The sequence below is a fragment of the Apteryx rowi genome, unplaced genomic scaffold (assembly GCF_003343035.1).
Source record: "Apteryx rowi isolate R43461 unplaced genomic scaffold, aptRow1 scaffold_186, whole genome shotgun sequence".
Classification (NCBI taxonomy): Eukaryota; Metazoa; Chordata; class Aves; order Apterygiformes; family Apterygidae; genus Apteryx; species Apteryx rowi.
Window position 1 is genome coordinate 623610 of NW_020448152.1, and position 25042 is coordinate 648651.

The window sequence follows — 25042 nt, forward strand, 5'->3', positions numbered from 1 at the left end:
CTGCTTGTTTTGGTTGTTGGGCACCTTTGTGCCCATTTAGGCTCTTAGCAAGTATGTGAACTTGAACAGTACTGACTGTGTGAAAGCAGGTGCCCATTAATTTTATGTGATTTTTACTATTATATCAAAATATGTTTCAAAATAATCAGGTGATTATGTACTTTGGTTAATAGATAATCTCCCCTTTTCATACCATCTTCTTTATTCCTTTGTCTATATAAGTGGTAATTGCCTGGTATGCTAAAAGTAGAAGAAACTGTAAGAGTGGGAGCACCAGCCTCTGCCCACAATTTTTAGGTGGTAAAAAATTGTATTGTTCCTGTGAAGTCGGCAGACTTGTACTGACTTTATGCTAGTCAAATAATCTGGTCTTGTTATTGTGAGGAAGGATTATGCTTTAGTATTTGTCAAAAATATTAAATAACCTAAGTTATAATGAGAGAAAGATGAAGAGAACTGACTTTTAAAATTTTTTTAACTGATAATTTTATTGACTGAAGAAAATATATATGGAAATATTAGAAACTCTTGGCCTGATGTTAAAGTGTTAATCTTAAATTCATACACTGATTTGAAAATAAAAACGAATACCCTCGCTGCCCCTCGCCCTCAGCAATCCAAACAAGAACTTAACTGACCTCTGTGTGCATGGCTTTGGGGCAGCAGCACTTCTGAGACTGTTTCTTGGAGTGGCAGTGGTATAAAGATTTCTGCCAGATCATGCACAATGCAAAGTATTTGTGTCTTCTTTTATACTACTAACTTAGCAAATTTAGTTGCTATTAACATTTTTAAATCTGTGTCGGTTCTGGGCCTTTATTTTGGAGATCATCATCTATGATTTTAAACGCTATGCTTCATTCCAAAAGTGCAAAAATGAGAGGTCAGCTATCAGGCAACAAGCTGAATGGATTAACCCAGATAAAAACGCTCTGTTTGAGTCAGTAAGAAGTACCTCATGGGGATGTGTGTTTTGTAGTACCTTATGTCTTCTGAATTCTCCCTTTCCAGATTTTACACTCTTTTGTCTTCAAATTAGGAGAGAAAAGAAAGAAAATAGTCAGTAGTACAGTAAAATAAATTTGGCTAATGCCTCGGTGGTTTTATAGATTATTTGGAAGCTGTGCCTCCCATCTCATACATTCTTACATAAAGTACAAAGATTTACTACTTTTTGTGTTATTGACTGTTCTAGATATCTCTCTGTATATAGATTTCTGTATATATATCTAATAATGTAACTGTATATTATATTTAAACCAACCTGCATTCTGCTCTATGGGGAGTTTCTCACTCAATTAAGTCAGCTATCCTTTGCCAAAATTGCAAAGCTGCGCTCCATTCTCATGTCTTTCATTCTTGTCTTTGAAGATAATTTCATCACATTTTCCTTACTGGAAACTTGTGATTTAGTTTCCATGACTCCCACTTTGTGCATCTTTCTGGTTGCTGTTCTTTCAGCTGCTTTTTGTGGGTCCTTTTTCTTTTTTTGCTTTTCACAGACCTCATCCCTAGTTCCCTCCCTTTATACCCCCCCCCTTTTTTTAGATCTTTTTTAGACTTTTTTTAGGTTCATCTCCAGCATAAAGATAGAAGTCTGTCTCCAATCTTAGTTCTAGGGCTCAGACTCTCTGACAACTCATAATGCCTTTTCTAAGATTACTACAATGAAAATATAAAGCCCTACTGTCTATACCATGACCATCTAGTCTGACACTCAGACCTGTAAGCTGAATATCCTCCTCGACTAGACTTTCGCCTAGATCTAGCTATTCAGCTCATGTCCTAATACTACATTTCTTCCTTAGAAACATCTCTGCTTTTTACTTTTTGTCTGTGTAAGGCTTAAAAGTATTTTAGGTCCTTATGCTCTTTATTGAGGTATAAATTTTAGCTTTTTTCTGGCTTGTTTGCTCTGGAAAAGCAAAGGTTTTTCTTTTTTCAGCCTTTCAACCTTTTAAAATAATATATTGCTTTTTTTTATTCACAATGACTTTCCATTTAGAATTTATTTTCTTTAGTCACACTTCTAATTGCTCAACATTTGAACAAAAGAATCGGACCCAAAATGTTTTTTTCTTCACCTTCTTAATTTTGGAATTGAAAACCAGATGTTTGTTTTTACTATCATCCAACTTTGTTTCTCTTTAATCTCCTTGCTCTGGTCTATGAGTCATCTTCTCTTCTGTATTCCCCCTTCAGTGCTTCCCTATTAGTCATGCTACTGGCTGTCCTTTCTTTACTATGTTATATATAAGGTCCTGATCTTTAAGTGAGTAACTGGATATCTGTGTTGTTTAAAAAATCAATTGCTCCCTCTCATCTGTGCAGTCCTCCCACAGGTTTTACCGCTTGTCCTGAAATAAATGGGACTTAAATCCTCCTCCCTTATTTGCTTTCTGATGCCTGGTGTTGATTAATAGAAGATAGGTAGGCAAGTAGTGTTATGAGAGACAATAAATATGTATGTTGTATACATATTTGCTTTAAAAAATAAAATAAAATAAAGCTTCACACCTATGCGCATATGGTTTATGTGCATGTACTTTCTTGCTGCTTTTCCCATCCTTCTGCCATGTGTTACCTTGTAAGACTCTGCATTGTTTAGGGTATTGACCAGTTTTTATTCTTTCTGCAAAACTTAAGCCAAATATCTGATCATAACTGCAGCCATTAATAATGGATTTAATGCATTCATAAACTATCTATCAGGGCTTCCCATCATCTACATTGGGAACTATGTTCATTAAAGGATTAGTTGAACCCAGTTGAAAAAATAAGAGAAAAGTTACCTATGTTCTTATCACTTTTAAGTGAAATCATTTTTTGCTGATGTATTTTCTTTGTCTCCTGCCCCCATTCCCCCAGCAGAACTCATAACGCCCATCAGTCATGGCAGTGGCCACCCAACATTCATTTCAAGAATCAGTAGGAATTATATTAGCCACGTGCATAAGCAGGACTAATGTTGGCATTTGTTTTTACAGTGGAAATGCTTGTGTTGTCCAGGGTTGTATGCGATTGCATTGCTGTTGGGGGAGAGGTGCGTGACCCCCTGGTTAGTGACTCCTGTCCGCCCACCCCAGGTCAGTCCTGGCAGCCGCAGCGTTCAGCGTGGCTGCTGCCCCCTTCGACGCCGGGAGGCAGCGCCTGCCTGCCCCTTCCGTGCTATTAGTACTGGAGAAAACAGCACCTTCACGTAGACACTTTGGTACACTGGTATTTTTCAGAGACATCTCTCCAGCTAAATCTACTTCAGGCAAACTCTTTTCAAAAGTGTGTTTGAGGGGAATACTGGGGAATACATATTAGAAGTGTTGAAGCTGTTATTTAGTTTACCTGTATTAGCAAATGGCAGTTTGAGGTCTTTTTTTATTCCTCCCACAAACTTGCCAGTGAAAAATTGAAATGCAGTAATTACTTAGAATGCTGAATGGTGGGATGTGCAACAAAAGTGCAGAAACATGAACTACTCTTAAATATTTTTTGTGATTACTAATGTGGATGCTGAAAGTAAGTTGTTAGAAATTTGTACATTAAAATAAAGCATCTTTGGGTGTTTTATGCAAAGTACAATGGATTTGTAAAGGCTGTGACTGTAGTAGAGCTATTCACTGCAAATAATGTCCCCCAAATTGTTATAAAGTTGCTAAGATTGTGGCTTAAGATTCCTCTTTCCATAAGCTAAAGATCAATTCTCTCTTGTTGCTTTTCTACAAATTCTAATTTTAGCATCCTCCTCATTTTGTGTGTTCTTTTTTTCTCTGTAGTTTCTTTCTTCACGGTATGGTGCTTACCAGAGTCTGAAAGGTGTCCTTGATATAAAGGATTCTTAGTGAAGACTTGCTATTATAAGTACCATGCTGTTAAACATGTACTTGAGTTTGAATAGTAGTTCCTCCTTGCACTGGGATTTAAGATGGATTATTTCATGTTCACCTTTCCTGATGAGATGTAGTCTTTCAAGATACTTTAATGCCCTTGCTTCTTTAAAATAGTAACTCAAAGTCAAAATACCAACCTGTAGTTGAAATGCTCCTTCCCTAAAAGACTAAAATTGTACGTTTAAAAAAAAAAAGGGAGGGGGGGAGCAGAGAGACCAAACCTTTCCTAGGATCTCCTTGCTTAATTTTCCTGCACTGACCCTGCAGGAGCAGGAGTCTTTGTCTTCCCTCCACAATGAAAGTTCCCACCTGTGAACAGTCCCTGGTTCTCAGCTCTCAAAGGCTCCCGTGCTAGCAGGGACTCCAGTTTGCCATAAATTCTGTCCCCCAAGCACTCTTGCTCTAGCAGTTAAAGATACCATCAGAAGTAGTTAATAAAATCCAACAAAGCTGCATAAAATTCAGACTGTCTGATCTTTCTTCCTTACCAACTGTATGACCAAATACTGCATGTTGTCTGTGTCACTGTAGTGGAACGCCAAGGGCTAGTCTGATCCTTTCCATCTGGAAGATGGAAGGTGTAGTCTGAGAATCATGTTAATACTGGATCTGGGAGAGAGAGAGACCTATAATTAATGAATAATTTGGTTTTCTTAGAGTTAAGATATACAAGGTAAAAAATAATGATCTCCCACAGATAAACCTCTGCCACTTTATATGTAGTTTAACAGTTAAACTAATTTCTTAAAAGTACTGTAAAATTATTTTTCCTGCACTGAGATTTTGCACATGAAATTTGTTTGCCATGACATTCCTTCCAATTTTTTAAACAAATAATGTCTGATTAAAATAAAGAACAAATAGCTATTGTTTGTAATAGATTTCAAAGAATAGATAATGTATGTACTTCCTACATAATAATTTTCCAGTTTAGACAGCTGTCCAAATTTGTGGAGGAGTGAAGGCTTTCAAACTGATATTACCAACCCTGCAAAATAGTGTGGTGATTCTGTAGTGTGGAGGCCAATTTGAAAGTTGTGTTTAATTTTCCCACTTTTGTTTACTAATATTTGAAAGCAGCACACTAGCAATGTTTAGGTAACCATGGCTGAACCAGCTACAGCTACAAAAATGGGGTTTGTGATAAAGCTCGGTAAATAAAAACTCCTGGTAAAAAGCATATTAGAAATCATAAATACCACATACCACCAAATGTCTTTTTTCTTTAATAGATGACTTGCCTATTACATGTTGGTAGAAGGCTCATGTCAGTGAGAGCATTCCTGTACCTGTTGTCATATCACCAGCGTTCGCTTCTTGACTCACTGCATTGCAGGTGGCGGCATCCTTCAGAAGCGCTGATCCTGAGCGCCTGCCTTGCCCCATGCGGTATAGCAGCTCTTTCCTCACCATCCCCGAGTGGATTTCTCACTGCCTGGTGCTAATGCAGTAGGAGATTCTTAGAACCCAGGGATACAACCTGAACGTCGTAACCTTACAGTGCATGCTTAGCGTGCGTGTCAGTCAAAAGGTGCATTTCTTGTAGTCTTCTGTAGGAATGAGTGTTAAATCCTGACCTGATTTATTATTTTTCTTAATTCACAGTTATTTGTATAAAATTTGTGGATTTAAGTTGGATGTACAGTTTGCACACTGCAAATGTATGTTTGCACATACTTAATCCCAGATTTTTGGACAGATTAGACCAATTGGACTTCTAAAGCCTTGTGGTTTTCTGCAGAAAGATAGATCATGCTCTGAACTTACTGGGAGCATGCAGCTGTCTGTAATACACAGCCAGACCTAACCTAGGAAGTGCTCCTGAAAGGGGTGTCACGGTACCGTCAGAGTGGGTTCACAGTGCAGGCGCAGGTTTGCATCCACTTGTGAAAGACCTCATGTGAAGAGGTCCAGACTTGCTTGGAGCAACGTGAAATTAACACCAAAACTGAATCGTCCAGATCTTCAAACTTCTATAAAATATTTCTGCAGTTACATTTAAATTCATTTAGAGTCATTTAAAACTTATTATTACTCAAAAAAAAAAAAGAAATTCACTACCTAAAGCAAGTATTTTAAGCTTCCACAGGAACTCAAGAAATTTTGAATAACTTCGCATCACTTTACATTCTGCTGGTTTTACTTTTGCCTTCTCTCATCTCTGTCCATTGTAATTCTTGTGTTGTATAGCAATATTGTAAACCAAAAACTGAACTACTGTGGAACATCTCTTAAATGTTTGTACTTAAATTCTCAGAGCTTGTATGATATAAGAAAATAACATCCTCATTTTCAAGATTTGCCTCGCTATTCCCAGTCTTAATGCTTTAGCCAGAGGAGTATCCTTCCTGTACTGTGGAACAGGAAACAAGCTGATTCCTTTTAAAATCTGAAAACAATGAACTTTGTGCTTAGCCTAATTTTTTAGGAATTACATTCATTTTGATGTTCTGGACAATGCATTAGTTTGTACTTCACAAGGAAGCAAAACAATAGGAACAGCATGTCATAATCATGCATCCATAAACTATCAAGGGAGAATTTGAGAATGCAAGTATTACATATTTTTAATACTCTTTTCTTGACCAAGCCATGCTTCAGAACAAGAGGTGAAATTTCACATTAGGATAACAGCTTTATAATGTGGCCAAGAAATAATGAAGTACAATGAAAACCTGATAGAGAAACAAGGAGAAAGAAGTAACAATGAAGAAAGAAAGAACTGTTTCCTTGGAAGGTTGTTGTTTGTGGGGTGGGTTTGTTTTAACGGGGAAGATTCACAACAAAAAGCCCGAATTTTGAAACTGTGAGGACTTTATGTCTAAGCAACATTGGAGACTTTGAAGTATTTTTTTTATAGCACTTACAATAGCAATAGCTTGGTTAACGATAGCGGTGTTGTAAGCCCTCGCTCATGAACATAGCCCTGCAGAATGAGTGGTCTAAAGTTAGGCCATGTATCGAGTCATCTGTTGTAGCAGATGGATAGAATTGGGTATTGTTTCAGTTACATTTTGGTATCATGCCAGATTCAAGTATATAGCGAAGAAATAAAACATTTTAAACTTTTTAGTGCTCAGAGACACAGAAATACAGAATTGTTTGTGGCTGTCAGATATGAGACCCCTGTTAATCTCGAACCTGTGTATGTCTCTCTGAGGCAGTGGCAGAATAAACAGTCCTGCAGCTTAATGACATCCTGGAAATGGCTACTAAAGTAAAATAGCCGGAAGGGCTCAGTTTGCACTACCCTTTCTCTGTGTTACTTAAGAGTAGCTCTTCCTATTTATATAGTTAAAAACAGTTATTGCCAGATTCAAATTTCACTGCATGTTACTACCTTTTAATAATGTTGCCATATATATATATGTGTGTGTGTGTATATATAATGTGTGTGTATATATATACATACTAGATATGTTACCTTTTAAAACATGATTTTTTTTCACATGAAATAGGCAGCTTTCAGGACCAAACCTTAATATTTTAAATCTTAAAATTGATGTTATCTACTAAATTAAAATTCTGGATAAATTTAGATGGTCTTATTAAAAAATTCCAAACATTTATTTAAAATTATTTCAATTGGTCAAACTAAGTTTTGGGCCATTCCTTTTTTTCCTCTCTCTTTTTCCCATTTTTTAGAGTTCCTGGTATAGCATTTAATGTGTGTTATAGTAGTTATACTTACAGTAATAATAATGATAATAACCTTTGTACATTTTATGAAATTTAATGAAACATAAAAAATTAGCTCTGAAAGTTTAAACAAAATTATTTCCAAATTTGACAATGTTGGATTTATTTAGTCCTTAAATTTAAAAAAGTGTCTCTCCATTAGTCAGGAAAACAGCATTTTCTCTTGTTTCGAGAATCATTGCATGTTGCAATTTATGTTACAAACTCTTTAAAATAAATCAAACCTATAAGCTCACTATATGTTTTCTTGATTCTATAATAGTAGTGTTGTAGCAAAAAAAAAAATTAGAATTTTAAAATCTAATTTTACTAAATATCTCTTATGAGACAGCTGATAAATTAGGAAAAGTGCATGAATATGTGAAATACAGTCTCTTTATCAGATGTGACAAAAAAGCAGCAAGTACAACATAAGAGCAATTGCTTCCAATCCCTATTTAACTACCTTATTAGCATTTGATCCCTAATGATAGGTGTCTTGGAGTTTACTGTCAGGTCTGAATGCATTTATCAAAAATATTTTTAAAGATGTTTAGTATCTTTTTGAATGTTTTTCTTTTTGCACTTCAATAAGGGATAATGTGCTTACATGTAAATGAATGATTGTTTTCTTTTATCAGTACTTCAGCTAAGGCTACAGCAAAGGCGGACACGAGAACAGCTGGTGGACCAGGGCATCATGCCACGTAAGATTTACTTTAGTAATTTGTATTACTCTACTGTTTTAATTATGAATTGAATACATAAAATAATGAAGATGAACATTTCTGTAAAAATTCTTTAAAATAACAATAATTTGATAAAACCTATGGGATTCTTTTGGTAATATAAATGAGCATAAGGTTAATTTGTCACACTTAACCAATGTTTCAGTTCAAGTAGCTTTGTGGTGAAAGCACAAGGATTTACAGACATAATATAGTCTGATCTCACTGAAATAAGCTGAATTATATCTTGTAAATGAATGGACATTAATGACAAAGCCAGCAGTCTTTCAAGGGTAGGATCGCAAGGGTTACCAAGCCAAAGTAGAACACACAGAAGCACGCACACAAATCGTGACTCCTGTGACAGGGCTTGAGCGATGCACCTGCGATGCCACAGGACATGAGCCTGTGGCTTGGGCTGCAAGCACACTTTGGATCATGTGACCTAATGCAGAAGCTTTTGTGCCCAGGCCTTTCTTGCCATCACTGAGTGTGAATAAATTTCCAGGGATATGATTTTTTTGCTAGTTTTTAGAAGATAATTTTTTTTCCAGATTCCAAAAGGACCTGTCCAATCTGCCACATCTGGCAAACTGTCCAAGCTGGTCTAAGAGTTTTGTATTCTTCTCTTTCTCAGTAGAGGTAACATACTGCTAGAAATTCAATGAATGCCATCAGATGCTATCTTTGGAAGAGTTGAGATGCTGCTGATCACCTTAGTGTGAAGTGTCTTGCCAAGGCAGCAGCTTCACCAAATTCATAAATACAGTCAAAGGTGTGCTTTCAAGATTCTGTAATGCTCAACTCCTGACTCTTTGGCCTGACTTCCTGCCATCCTTGACACCTATGCTACAAGCTACCAGTTCTTCAGTAAACCATTTTTATCTCTAACTCTGTTCTACCATTTGAATTTAATTACAGTTTATCTTTGGGGATAAATAATGGGCAAATAATGTTTGAAAATTTGGATTTTTTCTGTTTGTATGTCTGAATTTAGAGCACTGTATTTTGAAAGCAAATAATTGGCATGCTTTATGCAATTGCAGGGTCCATTTTCCCCTTTATTGATTTCAATCTGCTAGAGTTAGTGGTTGTTTCAGCAGCACAAGGATACCTAAAATCAATTTAAACATCACAGGAGGGAAATTCAGTGACCTAGAATTCAAACACAGTTAACTCTTTCCTTAGGGATGTTTTGGTGTTCCTGCGCTTGGGCTCCCAATGGCTATACTAATTGTTTAGTGTAACATCTTCTAATTTGTTTCTAATTTAATGAAGGATGCCCAGAAAATATTGAGAAACCATCTTTGGTATTAGCTTGAACATTTCTGCCACCACCTTGCCTTTTATCTGAAACTTTGGCCTTTGGTCTTTGTCTGAACTTTAAGTTGACAATGTGGGATGAGATTCAACTCCAGATAATAGGTCCAAGTTGTAGAAGGTTTAACTGTGAAAATTGATCCTTATAAACAACTAGAGCCACTGAAAGTGTATCAAAACTATATCAAGTTATCACAGATAGCCCAGTAAGCACTGGCAAATTCTAGCTTGAAGGCACAGTGTCTTAAAATTAATCTCTTCGAGGTTTCTGAGTACTCAGCAGACTTCAGATTGCTTTGTTACATCACCTTCACCTTCTCAGGTCTGTAGTGTTGATAATCTTCAGGAACGGAATGATCTGTTTCTCTTTGAGTGAAAACTTGGAAAGAACTTCTAAACTGTCGTGAAGCGTTGAAGACTGTTTTGCTTTATCTTACCTCTGCCAGGTATATGGCAAGCGAGATGGATCGTGCACGCTGCCGTTTCACTTCCTTTCAACTACCCAGTTGAGATGAAGCACTCCACAGTTCATATTATTTCTAGCTGAGTAGTACTGTTTGCTTTTTTCTCCTGTTTAGCAGCTAGCCATGAGACTTGTGTACCCTCCAACGCGGATCACATCCCATCATCATCAGATCCATTTTACAAGTGCCTATACTGCCTCAGTGACAGCCACGCTTCCAAGTGCCATATTTACAAGTTTTTCAAGCCTCGAGTGAGATGTGAGCAGGAGCTCAAGTTCCAGAATCGCCTGCTTAATTTCACAATGAAAGCTTTGTCTAATCCTTTGCTGGTAGTCTCCTAGACAGAACAACATCTGGTCTGGTTGTTCAGGCCTGAAGACTCCTCATGCAGTCTGTCCAGGGATAAATTGCTGAAATAGTCTTATGTGAAAAGACTACCTTACTGTTTCCCTTCCTCTAGCTGTCCCACAAAGTGCAAGAACTGCCAGATCCACTGAACTGCTACAGAAGCTTGTCATATAGGCAATGCATATTCCTCAGCACCAGGAAAGTTATCTCCAGCTAAAAGACATTTCCATCTTCTATAAAGGGCCACAAGTCCACTGCCACTTGTCTGCTTTACCACCAGTTGATAGTAGGACTCAGTCGCTTTGGCTGAACGCTGCAGAATGCAAACAAGTTGGCTAGACACTGGCTGGTTGACCTGACAGAAAACCTTCCCTTCTCCTGACACTGCTGGGGTGACTGCAGGTGACTGTTAGGTGACCGCACCAGTAGTGACTGTGATTACTTGAATATTCATGCTGGAATAAAACACTGCCACTATGATTTTGCTGATGTATTTCTCTGGCGCTCTACCTTCAATATTAGGGGCCTTACTTTCCTTCTGTGGTGTATATTATGGCAAAACAGTGATGCATCTTCTCTTGTGACTGTCATCAGCAGTAGTACTATCTTCTTTTACTGAGATGATAAAAAAAAAAAAAAAAAAACAGTTCTAAAGCCAAGATACATGTGGTTCATCACAAGGAGCATTGGGTTCCAGAGACATTACAGTTGGATTGACCTCTTCCTTCCACTTTCCCTTTTGGTAGAAAATGTTTTTAAACCCAGGCAACTGGTAAACTGTCCACCAACTTACACAAAGGACAGTTAATGCACCTCTTGAGCTCAAAAATACCTCATTCTGGAGCTCATTAAGGGAGTGGTGATTTTTGGAAAATTCTTCCTCTTCCTATAGGAAGAAATATAGGGGCCACCATACCTAGACAACCAAGGGATACTAAGGCTTTCTTGTGATGTGTGGCAGTATCCCTGCTTTAATCAGTCCAGCTCATAATGTAGAACTTGTTGGCCTTATGTGTTCCAGAGGCAAGGAGAGGTACAGGGCTGTATTCAGCATCCAGAGAACTGATCTGTTTTTATACCCATCAGTTCCTCCCACTGTCATCATGACATCAGAGAAATCTACAATTGCTTTCCCCTAGAATAAGGATCAGAGGATTGACAGCCTCTGGAAAAAAGTGAGGACAAGTGACCTTACTATTTGGCCTTGCTTCAGTTTCACCTGGAGAATTACCAGGCTTTGTTCTCCAGTTAAAAGTTCAAGTTACAAATCATTTTTTTCCGACTTTTCCCCAGATAACAGCAAGAGAGACCTGACAGCCATCTCTGACAGAATAGTTGTATATGGCCTCCTGCAAATTCCTGCACCGTTTTCTTGATACAGCAAACACAGTCTCTATTGCTTCAGCTACCTACCTGCACCAGCCTTTTGAGAGAAATATGGTATTCTACTGCGTATCTTTCTTTGAAGGGTTTCCTCCTTTCTAGTTCAAAGTCTAATGAGGTTTTTTTTTTTTTTTTTTTAAGGACTTTCAGCTAACAACAGGAAAGAATCCACTAGGCTTATATATTCCATTATGTGAGCTGGGTTTGCTATGCAGTGCTCTTTTTATTTCAGCTCCTCCTTCTTTGTTTAATCTTGATTATGTAGGAAGGAGTCAGTAATTTTCCTTGATTTGGTCAGAGTTCCCCTTGATATTATCTCTGTCCATCACTGTTTAATCAGTCAAGCTTCAGTATATTTTTACCCTATGGTTAATAAAGAGACCTTGAGACCTCATCAGAATATATGCCTGTGTTTGGGATACAGATTCCTAGTGGGCTTTGAACCCCATGATATGGATTCTAATGGATCTTGCTCGCTTTTGTCCTTGACGGTGGCTTTTCTGGTTACTATTAATTCTGCTTCAAGAGACAGAGAAAATTGCATATTTATGACTCATCCCACTTTACATCCTCCAGACTGTCCTAAGATAATGTTGATGTTACGCTGTAACCAGGCAATGAGCTTGCCAGCTTTCATCCATAAGATTCGTGTTTTTAGGGCTGAATACATGTTTCACACTTGCAGTGTCAGAAGAGCTTTCTTAATCTTCTACAGGCCCAGATTCTTTCTGAGCTGTTTGTATCCACCACTGAGAAATCCAGAATTTGGTCTTTTTCTGTGCAGCAAGAATTATTTATATATTTATATTAAAGCCTGCTGTTGCAGGCTGCATCCAGACCATTCTTGTAGAGTTCAGCCAGAGCTTGGGGACTTCTGTTACCACAGGAGGACTTTTCTCTTTGTGGCTCCTGCAGGTCCAGCCGTCCTAACGCAGAACACCCAGAACGTGTTGAGGATTGATGCAGTATCTTTTGCCCAGCACCAAGCACTGTTTGTGTAAAGGACACTGGGATCCTCCACCCAGGTGGAGAAGCTTATTGCTTAGGGTTCCCCACTGTTAAAACATATGCAGACTCGCTTGGAGAAAGAGTATTTATGGTAACCGATATTCTTTGAGATGTGCAGTTCATGCTCCCTGAGAGTTATTCCAGATACAGCCCTACGGCTGAGAGCAATTAAATAGCAGGATGTTTACTCCAGCTTTCTTGCTAAGCAGCAAGAGATGTGAGAGTTTGCCCTCTGTGAATAAAGTTTTGGTCTTATGTAACAAAGCACAAATATACTCACTGTTAAAATGCACATATGACAAAAACTCATATCACAAAATAAAAAATCACGAGTTACTGCTAAGTAAGCTTTCTTTGTGGTAAATAGAAAAGAAATAGCAGATTTAAATCACGGCAAGGGAGAGTCAAGCTTGTGGTACACTGGCATATCTTGCCTGGAAATGTTTATCACTGAGAACTTTGAAAGACAATATTGATTTCTGTCAACAATTGATTTCTGTCAGCAATGTCTGCCCCAGCTTATTGTGTGTTTGGGACAGAGAAGAGCTAGGTGATTCCTCATCTGGAGCCAGGTGAGGTCCTTTCTAGTTCTGTGATTCCATAATTTACCTGTTTGTTTTTCAGAAGCACAGAGGGGCTTTCTGCTGCTGCTGTTACATGATTTTTACACTAGACAGTAGGCTCTCAGAATACCTCTTTTCTGTTTGGATGCCAAAAGACCTCACTAGTAGGGAAGAGAATACAATTTATCAAATATGTTGCTCTGGATGTTTTTTATTTAATCTTGTATTTAGTTGAAAATTGTTTTGAATTGAGACATACTGTGTGATCATTCTGTTTTCTAACCCATTTCTAATCTGAACATTTTGGGTTTCCTACAATATTTAAAAAAAAAACCAACAGCATGAACAGTTTTCAAGGGACAGTTCAGCTGTTTGTAATAACAGCAAGATGAAGTATAGATGGATAGTAATACAGTGGAATAAATGAGACAGTATTTTGGCCTTCTGAACACCACCTTATAAAATTTCTGCTGTGGAACAGTTTTGGTAAATAGACACCAGTGTACCTTGTGTTAACATGGTTAACTGTTACACAGTAGCATTTGGTAAAATCAAATATTCCACATACTCTGCATAGGACTGATAATCATCTCTGTTGAATATAAGGGAGTATAACTGGCATGAATCAAATGCGTGAGCCTGGTTAGATGCAAACACAGCTTTGAGAAGGTGTGAATGCGCATAGAAGTTTACAGATTAGGATATTTCTTTGGAAATCATGTCCTGTTAATTTAACTTTTTCTTTCCCTTCACAGCTTTGAAAAGTCCCGCCGCATTCCATGAGCAGATAAAGAGCCTGGAACGAGCCAGGGTAAACACTTTTTATAAACTTGCTGTTAACATGTGAAAATGCCAGTTGTATGTGATCCTAAATTCTTTGACTACATGAAAAAGTTATTAATACTATGCTTGCATATGTGCTTGTATCTTGGAAGAATCCATTATAATAAAATAAAATATCGGTATCAAATCTAAAAGGAAGTTTCTCAATCTTTCATAGCTCAAGCAGGTGGGGGGATAAAATTGGTCATATTCTAATCTACATCTACCTACAGTCCAAGGACAGAATGCTTGGGTTGAAATGACACTTGTACTGTATTTCTGTAGAAAACTTCTAATCTATGGTATTGTGATCTAGTGTGTTATTATGGGATAAAATCCAGAAACATTTCTAACTTGTTTGGGGAAGACTGTAATTCAAAAAAAGTAAATCTCTAGTATCACTCTTCAAACAGTGAAGTGCATCTATCTGAAGGCAACGTAAACTGCAGATATTCACTGATCGCACATCAGTGCTTTATCAGTGTACCAACTACTTTATGCCTCTTCTAGTAAATGCTAATGTAATGATTTTTATTTCTTTAAAGACTGAAAATTTTTTGAAGCACAAGATTCGCAGCAGACCGGATCGGTCTGAACTGGTCAGAATGCACATCCTCGAAGGTATGTACCCAGATAGCTTCGTTTTCAAACTGTAACTTTGGGCCTAACTGAATCAGGCTTTGCTGTGAATCATTTATAAAGGTTCATATACGGTGTTTCTCCACTTTTACAGTGTATCTGTTGTAATCTGTATTCTAAATCTGTATGATAGTAGACACATTTATGGTAGTGAAAGTATTCTCAACTGTGTATTTGTCTGCAAGTGTATGTCGCTTTTATTCTGTAATGGTAATTACACCATGAAGTACGTACATATAAGATACATTGCTTCAACTTCTACTGGTTACCCTCAAATAACCTTACAGCTTTATACAACTTTTTTTTTCAAAACATAACCCTTAGTAAACTCGACTTTTACTGTGCTTGGTTATTTTCCCTGTTGTTCAGGTAATTTGAAACAGTAGCTTTTTTTATGAATGGGGCTGTATTGCTGTTTTCACCATAATCTTGCCAAATATAGAAATTACAAAATAACCATAATCCAAGTTAATCTAATATCTCTTAATTTTCAAAACATGCATTTGGGTACTGAACTCCATATTGATAGGCCATCTGCATACTGTCATTGAAATACAATTTTGAAGACTCACAAATTTGTGCTAGAAGCTATTTGTAAAGGTAAACTTTTTAAGATTAGTTTGGCAAGAGAGAATCCAAAAATTAACTATCGGTTAAACATTTACCATTTCCTGCTATAAAGGTTTACCAGTATGAGCTATCTTCATATTTATAACCAGTATCGTCTATTTTGTATTTCCTGTGTTATGGTTGGACATTATACAAATGTTTGCCAGCAGTATTACTGCTATTAAAAAGAGGGTGTTTTTATAAAAAAGCATGGTCATGGGAATGAAAAACATGTACTCAAAAAATCTTATTTTGCTTGTTAATTTGAGAATGTTTGGAGATAGGGATTTTTAATTTCAAAATAATACTTGCTTGATTTTGATACAAGTAGAATGGTTTTTGCAAAGATGAAACACTTTGCTGGTTATCTTGAAACTGGAAAAAAGATGGAGCAGAATACTTAAATCAACGTATCTTTTAGAGACATTTGCAGAGCCTTCACTACAAGCCACTCAGATGAAACTGAAGAGAGCTCGGTTGGCAGATGATCTGAATGAGAAGATTGCGCAGAGGCCTGGCCCTATGGAACTGGTAGAAAAAAATATTCTTCCTGTAGACTCCAGTGTTAAAGAAGCAATTATAGGCAAGTAGGACAGCCACAGCTTGTATCTGTTATCATTATAGTATTATGAAAAATAATAATTTAACTCTTGAGAGTAACATTCACCATAACAAAACATACTTGAAGTTTATTAGCTCTTACTCTTTCAGCTTCTGAGTCCTTAACTCTGTCATCCTTTAATTGAAGATAGTTGTGCTGTTTTTTTTCCTTCAAAACTGTTAGAGTTGCACAGTTGGAGTACAATATTCCTCTTGAAAATACTTGTTTCTTAATAAAAATTCTTTAAAATTAATCATAGACACTTATGATAGATTAATTAATGGTCACATATGTTCATGTACACTGCAAATGTGTTGCAAATGTGTGCCTTTTCATCTCTTATTAGGAGGAACTTCTGTTATGCACTTGGTTTTATCAGTCCCTTGAATATGATCTAATATGGCTTTCATTATATTAAAAATGCAATAAGTACTTGTGCACTATATAGTTAGATTGTCCTGAAATCTGATCAGTTTCCAGCAATCAGCTAATTCTGCCACCAAAGTCTTCATTTAATTTGTTTAACTAAAAAAGATTTTTTTTTGCTTGTTTCTTTGTAAACATTTTAGCAGTTGGACAAGAGAATTATCCTCAAGCTTTGGATGATTATTCGTTTGATGAAGACAGCAGCGATGCTTTATCACCAGATCAGCCAGCTAGCCAAGAATCCCAGGGTTCCACAGCTTCCCCTGGTGAGCCAAAAGCAAGTGACTCACCATCACCAGTAACACCAAATGCTGCTACTTCAACACAGGTACAGTTTCTAAATGTTCAAACAAAATCACCACAGGACATTTTTTGTTTTGGTACTATATAAATGGAGCACAGTCTCATGTGAAAGGAATACATCTGTTATTGCAGAGCAGTGTCTGGAACTCCATTTTCTGTTGAGGAGTTTACAGATTAGAATCCTGGCTTGGTTGCTGGCAGTGATGAAATTCCCACAGACTGTAGTAGAGCAGTATATTCACTGAAATTCTTTATTTGTGTAGAACATCTACAGCTTTCTCAGAAGTTGTTTAAAATGACATATTCATGGTTTACTCCAGCTGCTATTGATTACTTGATGTCTGTCTTCATTTTGGGCCAGGGCTTGAACTTGTGTTTTAGAATTAAACTTAGTTAAAACAACAGTTGACATCAGCTCTGTTATCTCTAGAAAATACCATAAAAATAAGGTTTTCCCACATAATTTAAATTGCTTTTATGTAGTTTTAAAATTCTGCCTATGTAATTTACTGTTTAAGGAATGAAAATAATCTTTGTTTTCTGTGAAGTTTTTGGTGTTTTCTTGAGTTATTTACAAACAATGGAAAATTATTAAGTCTACGATGATAGAGGAAATAGTCAAATGTGTGAGGTTTTTGAAAACAGTTTCTCCACCAAAGTGTAATTTTGACTGAGTGGTTTAAAGTTAAACTTACTGTCTACTGCTGAGAGAAAACTGGATTTGAAAGAAACACTTGTGTGTATTAACAAGACTTGCAAAAATGAGTTTTGAAAGAGAACACTTCTTAAAACAATTTAATTTGTGGTCTGAAATGGACACTGCCAAACTTTGGATACTTCTTTATCTGTAAGCCTTATAAAAGTACAGCTGCAAAAGAATTTGCCAAAACAGTAATGAAACATCATCTGTTACAAATGAATTTATGTTCTATCAGCTTCTGAAAACACAAGGGTATGTGCATAATCACAGTGTCATGAATATCTCTAATGGCACTTGTTTCTCAGGTCTTTATCATCACCTTTGAGTTAATCACTAAATTTATTAATGAAGAGATAAATTTATTTATTTATTTATTTACAGGGTGCTATGTTTAGCTTACAGAGATGAAGTGTGTGATCTTTTATGTTGTACCTCAGCTAGTAATTTTAAACTCATTGACTAATTTAAGCCTAATTTGAATGAGGAGAAGTCATCTTCATTTTTAACTAGATTTCTGCAACCTTCATGAAACTTTTTGTCTGGATAGAGCAAGAGCCCCAAATTAAGGCTTCAGCCAGGGACAGGGGGAAGGCATGCAGAGCTGTTATATGTGACCTATGTGAATTGATGCTCTGACATCAATTAGTTGAACAATCAGCCAACACCAAACTAGCCACACTCAGGGTGTTATTTGCCTCTTGTGGATGTCATGAAGCAATTAAATACAACTAAATTTCCAGTTGACTCGTGTGAATGAATCTGTTTTCAAATGAATCCATTTGTTTTCACAAAAATAGGTTAGTAGTTGTTATCAGTCTGTCATTTACTTCTTAATGTCCTTTCAAACTGCCTCTTCCCTCCCCCTCCCCATTTTACTGGGGGGGGGGGGGTTGGACTTTTTAGCAAGAGCCTTCCTTTGTTGCATAGTGCATATAACATGCATTCTACAACAACATTTATTTCAATATTTTGCTATTTGTATATGTTCTACTTTTACAGTAACTTGTGCATAATAAATATATGTTGTGTAATAAAGCACTGACATTAATACGATCTGTGGATGTGTATATTTATACTTTACTTTTTGAGTAAGTACTTGAAAATATTTTTAGCATTTCAATTGTGTATTACCAGTTTTATTTTTCTTAGGATTGTTAGATTAGGTCTCATTAGAGATTCCGGAAGAAGTATGGATTCACTAGGTTGAATAACTGTGGTCTTCTGGATGGAACTCTAAAGATTTCTCTGAGCTAATGTCATACAGGAGGATTTAGCACTGGTCTCCACTCATTAACCCTTTGTTATTAGAGACCGACAGAGCTAAGTTCCAAATTGTGCTTATATTCTAAGTCTTACTTGCCTAGAGGAATGATTGGTTTGTTTATGTATTGAAATTAAAAATAACAAAAGATTTGCCTTAGATCAATGATGAGTCAGTGGCTAAATCAAAATTTTTCTTGTTTGTTGATGAGCAGTCATGTATCCTAGAAAAAAAGTTGTTTATACTGAACTACTGTTGCTCCCAATAAACCCATTTTCCTGTTGTACCTAAATGAAAGCAGCTATAATATCACAGAAAAAATTTTTGTCTCAGATGGTGTGTTTTACCAGACTGTCCACGTTTACATTTCAGTAATTTCTTTGGTGGAAAGATTTTGGTTTTCATCACAGTGTTATATATGCAATGGTGTCTAAATGACTGCAGTTTAATAATACTGCAGTTTATTAATACTGCATTCAACTTCATGTGGTTGGTATCAATATACCAGACAGTGTATAAGCAGACACAGAAATTTCAAGAATTTTGTAATTTTTGTTTAATCAGCTAAAATGTTTTACGTTTATTGGAGAAGTATTTCTTAAAGTGGAAACTGAATTTGATGGAAATTCAGAAACTTTCGATTTTAAACTTATTTCATTTTTTGCAGGTCTGTACCTGGTAAAATAAGTTGTTTAGCTTTGTAGCATAAATAATAAAATAGTTTATTCTCAAAGAATTTACCAGTGTAGCAAAATTTGACCAATATGTGAATGGTACTGCTATAAATCTGTAATCTTCCTCAGGTTGATGCTGATCAACTATAATCTATACTGGATTTTTTCAAGGGGCTTCCTAAGAGAATTTCTTAATCTCTTTAACTTTACAAAGGAGAAAAGATGCATAACTTTGCACTGTGGATTATTTTCATACTTGTCCTTTTATTTAGGGAAATGCATTTATTTGTGCATTTAAACTGCCAACTGATTCTTAACAAAGCCAGGGCTCTGCATAGGGAACTGTGCTGCAATTTGAATAATAGCTTTATATTACTTTTGTAATATGACATAGACAAAAGATAAGACATAACTGAGTTTCAAGTTCTTACTGTATAAAGTGATGTAAAATTAGTCAGTTATATATGAAATACTGTCTGTGTGCCAAGGATGTTATTGTCTAATTATTTTAATGACCAAGGATCCTTTACAATTCCGTATTTCAGGATCTGGAATTACTCTTGTTGATTTTCTTATTGCTACAATAAGATACAAAAAGCATTGCAAAATTCATACTCAAAAACAATGCCAGACAAATAGTAGTGTACATCTGTTTTATTTCATTGTTCACTAATGTGCAAATTAAGACATGAATTAGGTTTCATGTTGAGAAAATACGGTTTGTGTTGAATGAACTGAAAACAAACCACATGCAATTAGATCCCCAAGTAGAGTTAGTTTCCTAATGGAGAGTTAAATAAAACTACTCAAAGCAATGCTGCATGCCAAAAGCTATTCAAGTAGGAAGCATGAGACAGATTTGTGATTGCAGCAACAAAATAATAGAGCACTTGAAGCTGATTTGAAAAGCACTTCAAATGGAATTTTCAATCTTCTGCTTACGAATTTCATAGTGTATTACAGCCACTTCTGTGTACATATATACAATGCAAAGCTGCTCCTCTGCAGAATAAACAGATGCTTACCTTGTTGTTCCTTTTGAAATAAAGAATAAGAGCACAGTGCGTCTCTACAGGAGATGTGTCTGGGAAATTGCTCTTTCATTCTCTTAATTTCCTCTGACAAACTTTACATTTTATTACAACAGAAAATACAAAGAATGGTTTGAAAACAGTGGAGTGCAGCCAGGGCTCTTTTCAAGGCTTCCTCCTCCACACCTTTCCAGGCCTCAGAGAATGTAGCATAACTTTGAGAACCTTCAGCTCACATTGACTGATGACCTGAAACTTGCTTTCCACCTGATGTGTTTGCATCTGGTAAGGATTAGGTGTTTAACCACACTACTCTAAACATATCAGATTCTGGTGTTCATAATTCTGAAGACATTAAGTTATCTCTAAAACAGCTAAAGAATTCTGCTTGTTTAGAAAGAATATAATGATTGTTTTCTTACTATATTCACCATAGCTTGTTGACCTGCTATATGCTTGTGTGCAGTTAGAAGAGGAGGTCCAAAAATAATAATATCTGTAACTCAAAATACAAGGTCTGTTCATATGAAGTAATCTTTGCATTACTTTATAAAGTGATCAAATTAAGAAGTTGAAACCTCTTAATTTCGTTTTTTTAATTAAAATTTAAAAACATAACAAGTAAATGATATGCAGGGCGTCTAAACTGACACTTGCAGTAAAATTGGGAAGTCTGTTTTTCATATAGCCAATCATCCTTTTTATTTTAACATCACCTTTTAAGATCACTTGCTTCATTTTAAGATGTAAGGAAAAAGTAAGTTACTTTATGTCAGGGAGACTAATACTATGAAGTTCGATCAATATGAACTTAAGCGATTATTTTTAGATATTAGCTTTTCTATTTTAAAGGGTCATGTTGTGTTGGCATTATACAGATGTTTTCATAGCCTATAAAGGGTGACTAAATAGTATGTTTGAAGTTCTGTTATTTGTATAGGTGCAAGAAGCATCAGAATGATGAAAGGCAAAAGATTACATAATGAATAAGCTGAAGTAGCAAACTTTAAAAATGATTTTTGGAGGGAACTTCATGAAAAGAAAATTTAAGAACTAATGAGATTTATGAGATCATTAGAATTCTCCTGTGCTTTATGGTAATACAGTAAATGCCATTTTGATTCAAAGACCAACTAATTACTTTTTAACTCCATTACTGCTATAACTGGAATAAGCCTTTGTAACTTGATAGCAACAGGAGTGGAATATGTTGGAATACAGCATGCAGCACTCTTTTTAAAAGGGTAAGCCCTGTAAAGTCCCCTGCCAGTTATTATGCAAGTCCAGCAAGTAACAGTTGAATGTAGATATCAGATGCTTTCCAGAGCAAACACTTTGAAAGGTGGTGTAAAAATAGAGGCATTTTTATCTTTAACCTGCCACCGCAAACTGACACAATATTAAGACAGGCATGTGTGCAACATTTCAGTGACTAGGCATGGCACACTAAATCTTGCGATTTAGTAATGCAGTATCAATAGCTTTTTCTCTGGATAGCTGAGCTACATACTCCTTTTTTCACACAGTCCTTGAAAGACAGATGATTACTTGCTAATATATAAACTATTTTTACTGTATATGCAACTGTCTGTTTCAGTAACATAATTTTAAAAATAATTTAAAATCACAGACATCCTACAGACACTGCATTTAAGAAAGGAGGAAAAAGTCTGATCAACAAAGCAAGCTGTGTCTTAGGGATAAAGTGAAAATTGCCAGAGTTGGACTGATGTAGATCTCAGAAAAGATTCTTCAGGTAAAAAACTGTAAAGGAAAAGAAGCAACAAAACCACTATACAGCTCAGATCAGGCTGAGATAAGCTAGGTACAGCTCCCTGTTGGCTGCTGGCTGTTGGAGAAGCAGCAAAATGGGTAATAGAAACACAGAAGTGGAAATTATCATAATTGAAATGTAAGGAATAGTCAGGAGCTTAGTGCATGCAGATTGGCAACTTGATAATTGCCATCCCAGAAATACAAAAGAACCAATACATGAAATTGCAGAATGCATACAAAGTGTTTTAAGCAAACTGATTTAAATCCTGTGTAGTACCATCTGATGGAAGAATAGTGGAGCACATAATACTAATATTTAAAAACAGGAAAAAATGAATTAGGGATAAGTAAATGTCTGTCTTAATTACAGTGAAGGGTTTTAGAACATACTCTGAAGGAAAAGGATATTTAATAAGAAGGTAAGGGAAATGGATAGACATTTATAAAAGGAATGTTGTATTAGATAATCTAATTGCTTTTTTAAGCAATGGAAGTGCACCTGATCTCATCTGTCAGGACTTAATACGTTATGATAGTAAACTGGAGAAGATGGAGATTAGCAGAGATAGGAGAAAGAGGAAGTACTGACTTGAAAGAAGATTAGTAGTGCTCCACAAGGATTGATTTTGAAACAGTCTGGTTCAATATTACCATTAACAACCTTGACATTACTGTTATGAATGGGCCAAGTAACAAAAGTTGGAAGGCACAGTCAGCACAGAGTTTGGCTTTTAGGGGTTATAGAAGTGGAGTGAAATTAAGTAGTTTTAAAAATACATATGTATACACAACACCCCTCCTTCCCATGAAAAAAAAATGTGGAGAGCTGAGAATTTCAATTTACAGAAAACTGAGGAGAAAGACAGGGTGCAGTAGTCAGTAGTGGAGTGACTGCGAGCTGCTGTGTCCTTTCTCTGCAAAAATACAGTACATAACAAAAATACAAGTGTATCAGAAAAGGTAATTTCAGTAGAAGTAAGGAGGTGTTAATGCCACTGTATAAGCATAAAATGAGACCTCATAAGGACTGTTCTATAGGTTTCCAGTTACTCATGTCCAAGAGAGATCAATGAAACTGTAACATGAACAGAAAAAGATGATCAGAGAATGAAAAATCTCTTTTATGAGACTGCCTTGCTCTTAAAATGATATCCCTCTCCAGGATGAGAAGCAATGGGCACAAACTGAAACACAGGAAATTCCACTTGAACACAAGAAAACCCTTCTTTATTGTAGGGCATTTGAACACTGGAACACGTTGCCCAGAGAGTTTGTGGCATCTCTATCCTTGGAGATCATTCACACCCAGCTGGACTTGGTCCTGGGCAACCTGCTCTAAGTGGCCCTGCTTGAGCAGGGAGTTGGACGAGATGATCTCCAGAAGTCCTTCAAACCTCAAGTATTCTTTGATTCTGTGATGAGAAAAAAATAAAAATTTATGTTAGCTAGAGAAACAAGGGCTGAGATGAGATACAGACTGTCTATAAACAGATCAGAGGGATATTCACCTACAGGGGGAAAGAGGTTTTAAAATAGAGAACAATTTCAGCACAAAAAATGGCTACAGACAAAGCTGAAAGAAATTTCCTTATTATGTAGGAAATCTTTGGAGAATTTTCTAGTAGGAGCAGTGCTGCCAGGAAAATAATAAGAAAAAAATTCTAAACTTATATGGAATTTAGTAAGTTTATAGAAGAAATTATACATGTGATGCTTGTAACAGCAAGGCAGCAAACTCATTAAAGTCACAGGTCACTGGATTATACCTATACAGCAACATAATTGTGCTGGAAGTCAGATACAGAAGAAATGCCCCTTCTGGCACACTCAGAGCTACAGTTGCCGTAAGAATGCTGTAGGAAGCTATCTTATCTCTTTAAAATACGTGTCTGCTCTGCTACTGCGTGATTGTTCTGAAACAAGTTTATCTTGCCACATTGATGTCTGACATTCATGAGAGAGAGACTTTTCTGAGAATATTAGTTTGGGTAGTAATACTCTTTGCGTGCACAACATTCTGACTTCACAGATGGAAAACAGTTGAAGGCCTCTTAGCGCTATAAATAATAAAGCAAATGCCTCTACAGTGTTTTTCTGTAACTTCAGCAGGCTGCATCAGTATATCTATAGCGTATTTGGGGTTAAAATTTAAATGTTACATTGTAGATTTTGCTTCAAGAATAATAGCTAATGGTAATAGCCCTGCTAACAATTGGTAACATGCATTCCATTCTTCCTTTAATTATCTTTTAGCTTTCCTTTTATTTCTAATTAGTAAAAATTTTGTTTGAACTGTTTTTCTCTACTTAGTAGCCTATAAAAGTATAGAGATTTGTTACACTTTAAGTTCTGTAATTCAATGGTAATAGAACCTTTAAAGTATGAGCACTAGGTACCGCTACTGAGAGAAGAAACTTACTTTGGCATAACCTATTTCTGTAACTCTGACTGGCTAGCTTGAAGAGAAGGTATTTGCTTATTCCTTTTGCCAGGGACAAAGGTACTTTGACAGCTGTCAGTTCTAGAAGAATTTTACAATTATAAAGGAAGTTAAGAACTGGAATCAATTAGCTAATCTGATTCTGGACTACCCAGCAGAGACATATGTATTAGTAGCAGTGTAGGTAAAGTGTTCCTGCCTGGAATGGATGAAATTATTTCTGAAGCTCTTTTTTATGATTTTGTAAGGAAGACAGGATAGAAATATTTACCAGAAGAAGGTGTCCTCATGATATTTCTTTCTATTTCTTTTTAATGTATATTAAAAGGACAGAAGACGAATATTTCTGCAAATTAAAATAGAGTAAAGGTTATGAAAATAGAG

The 25042-nt window shown here is 36.2% G+C and overlaps 1 protein-coding gene across 16 annotated transcripts in view; it reads left to right on the forward strand.

Moving 5' to 3' along the window:
- Window positions 1-25042, forward strand: part of MRTFB (myocardin related transcription factor B) — a 126183-nt gene that overhangs the window by 78449 nt on the left and 22692 nt on the right. For 15 of the 16 annotated variants that reach the window (XM_026061859.1, XM_026061856.1, XM_026061857.1 and 12 more), the window contains 5 exons: window positions 8204-8269; window positions 14132-14187; window positions 14744-14819; window positions 15868-16029; window positions 16617-16801. In XM_026061859.1, the coding sequence (XP_025917644.1) occupies window positions 8263-8269; window positions 14132-14187; window positions 14744-14819; window positions 15868-16029; window positions 16617-16801 (486 nt within the window). In that variant the 5' untranslated portion in view covers window positions 8204-8262. Of the gene's footprint in view, window positions 1-5220; window positions 5416-8203; window positions 8270-14131; window positions 14188-14743; window positions 14820-15867; window positions 16030-16616; window positions 16802-25042 lie in introns of all 16 variants that reach the window. The other variant, XM_026061858.1, reaches the window with a different exon arrangement.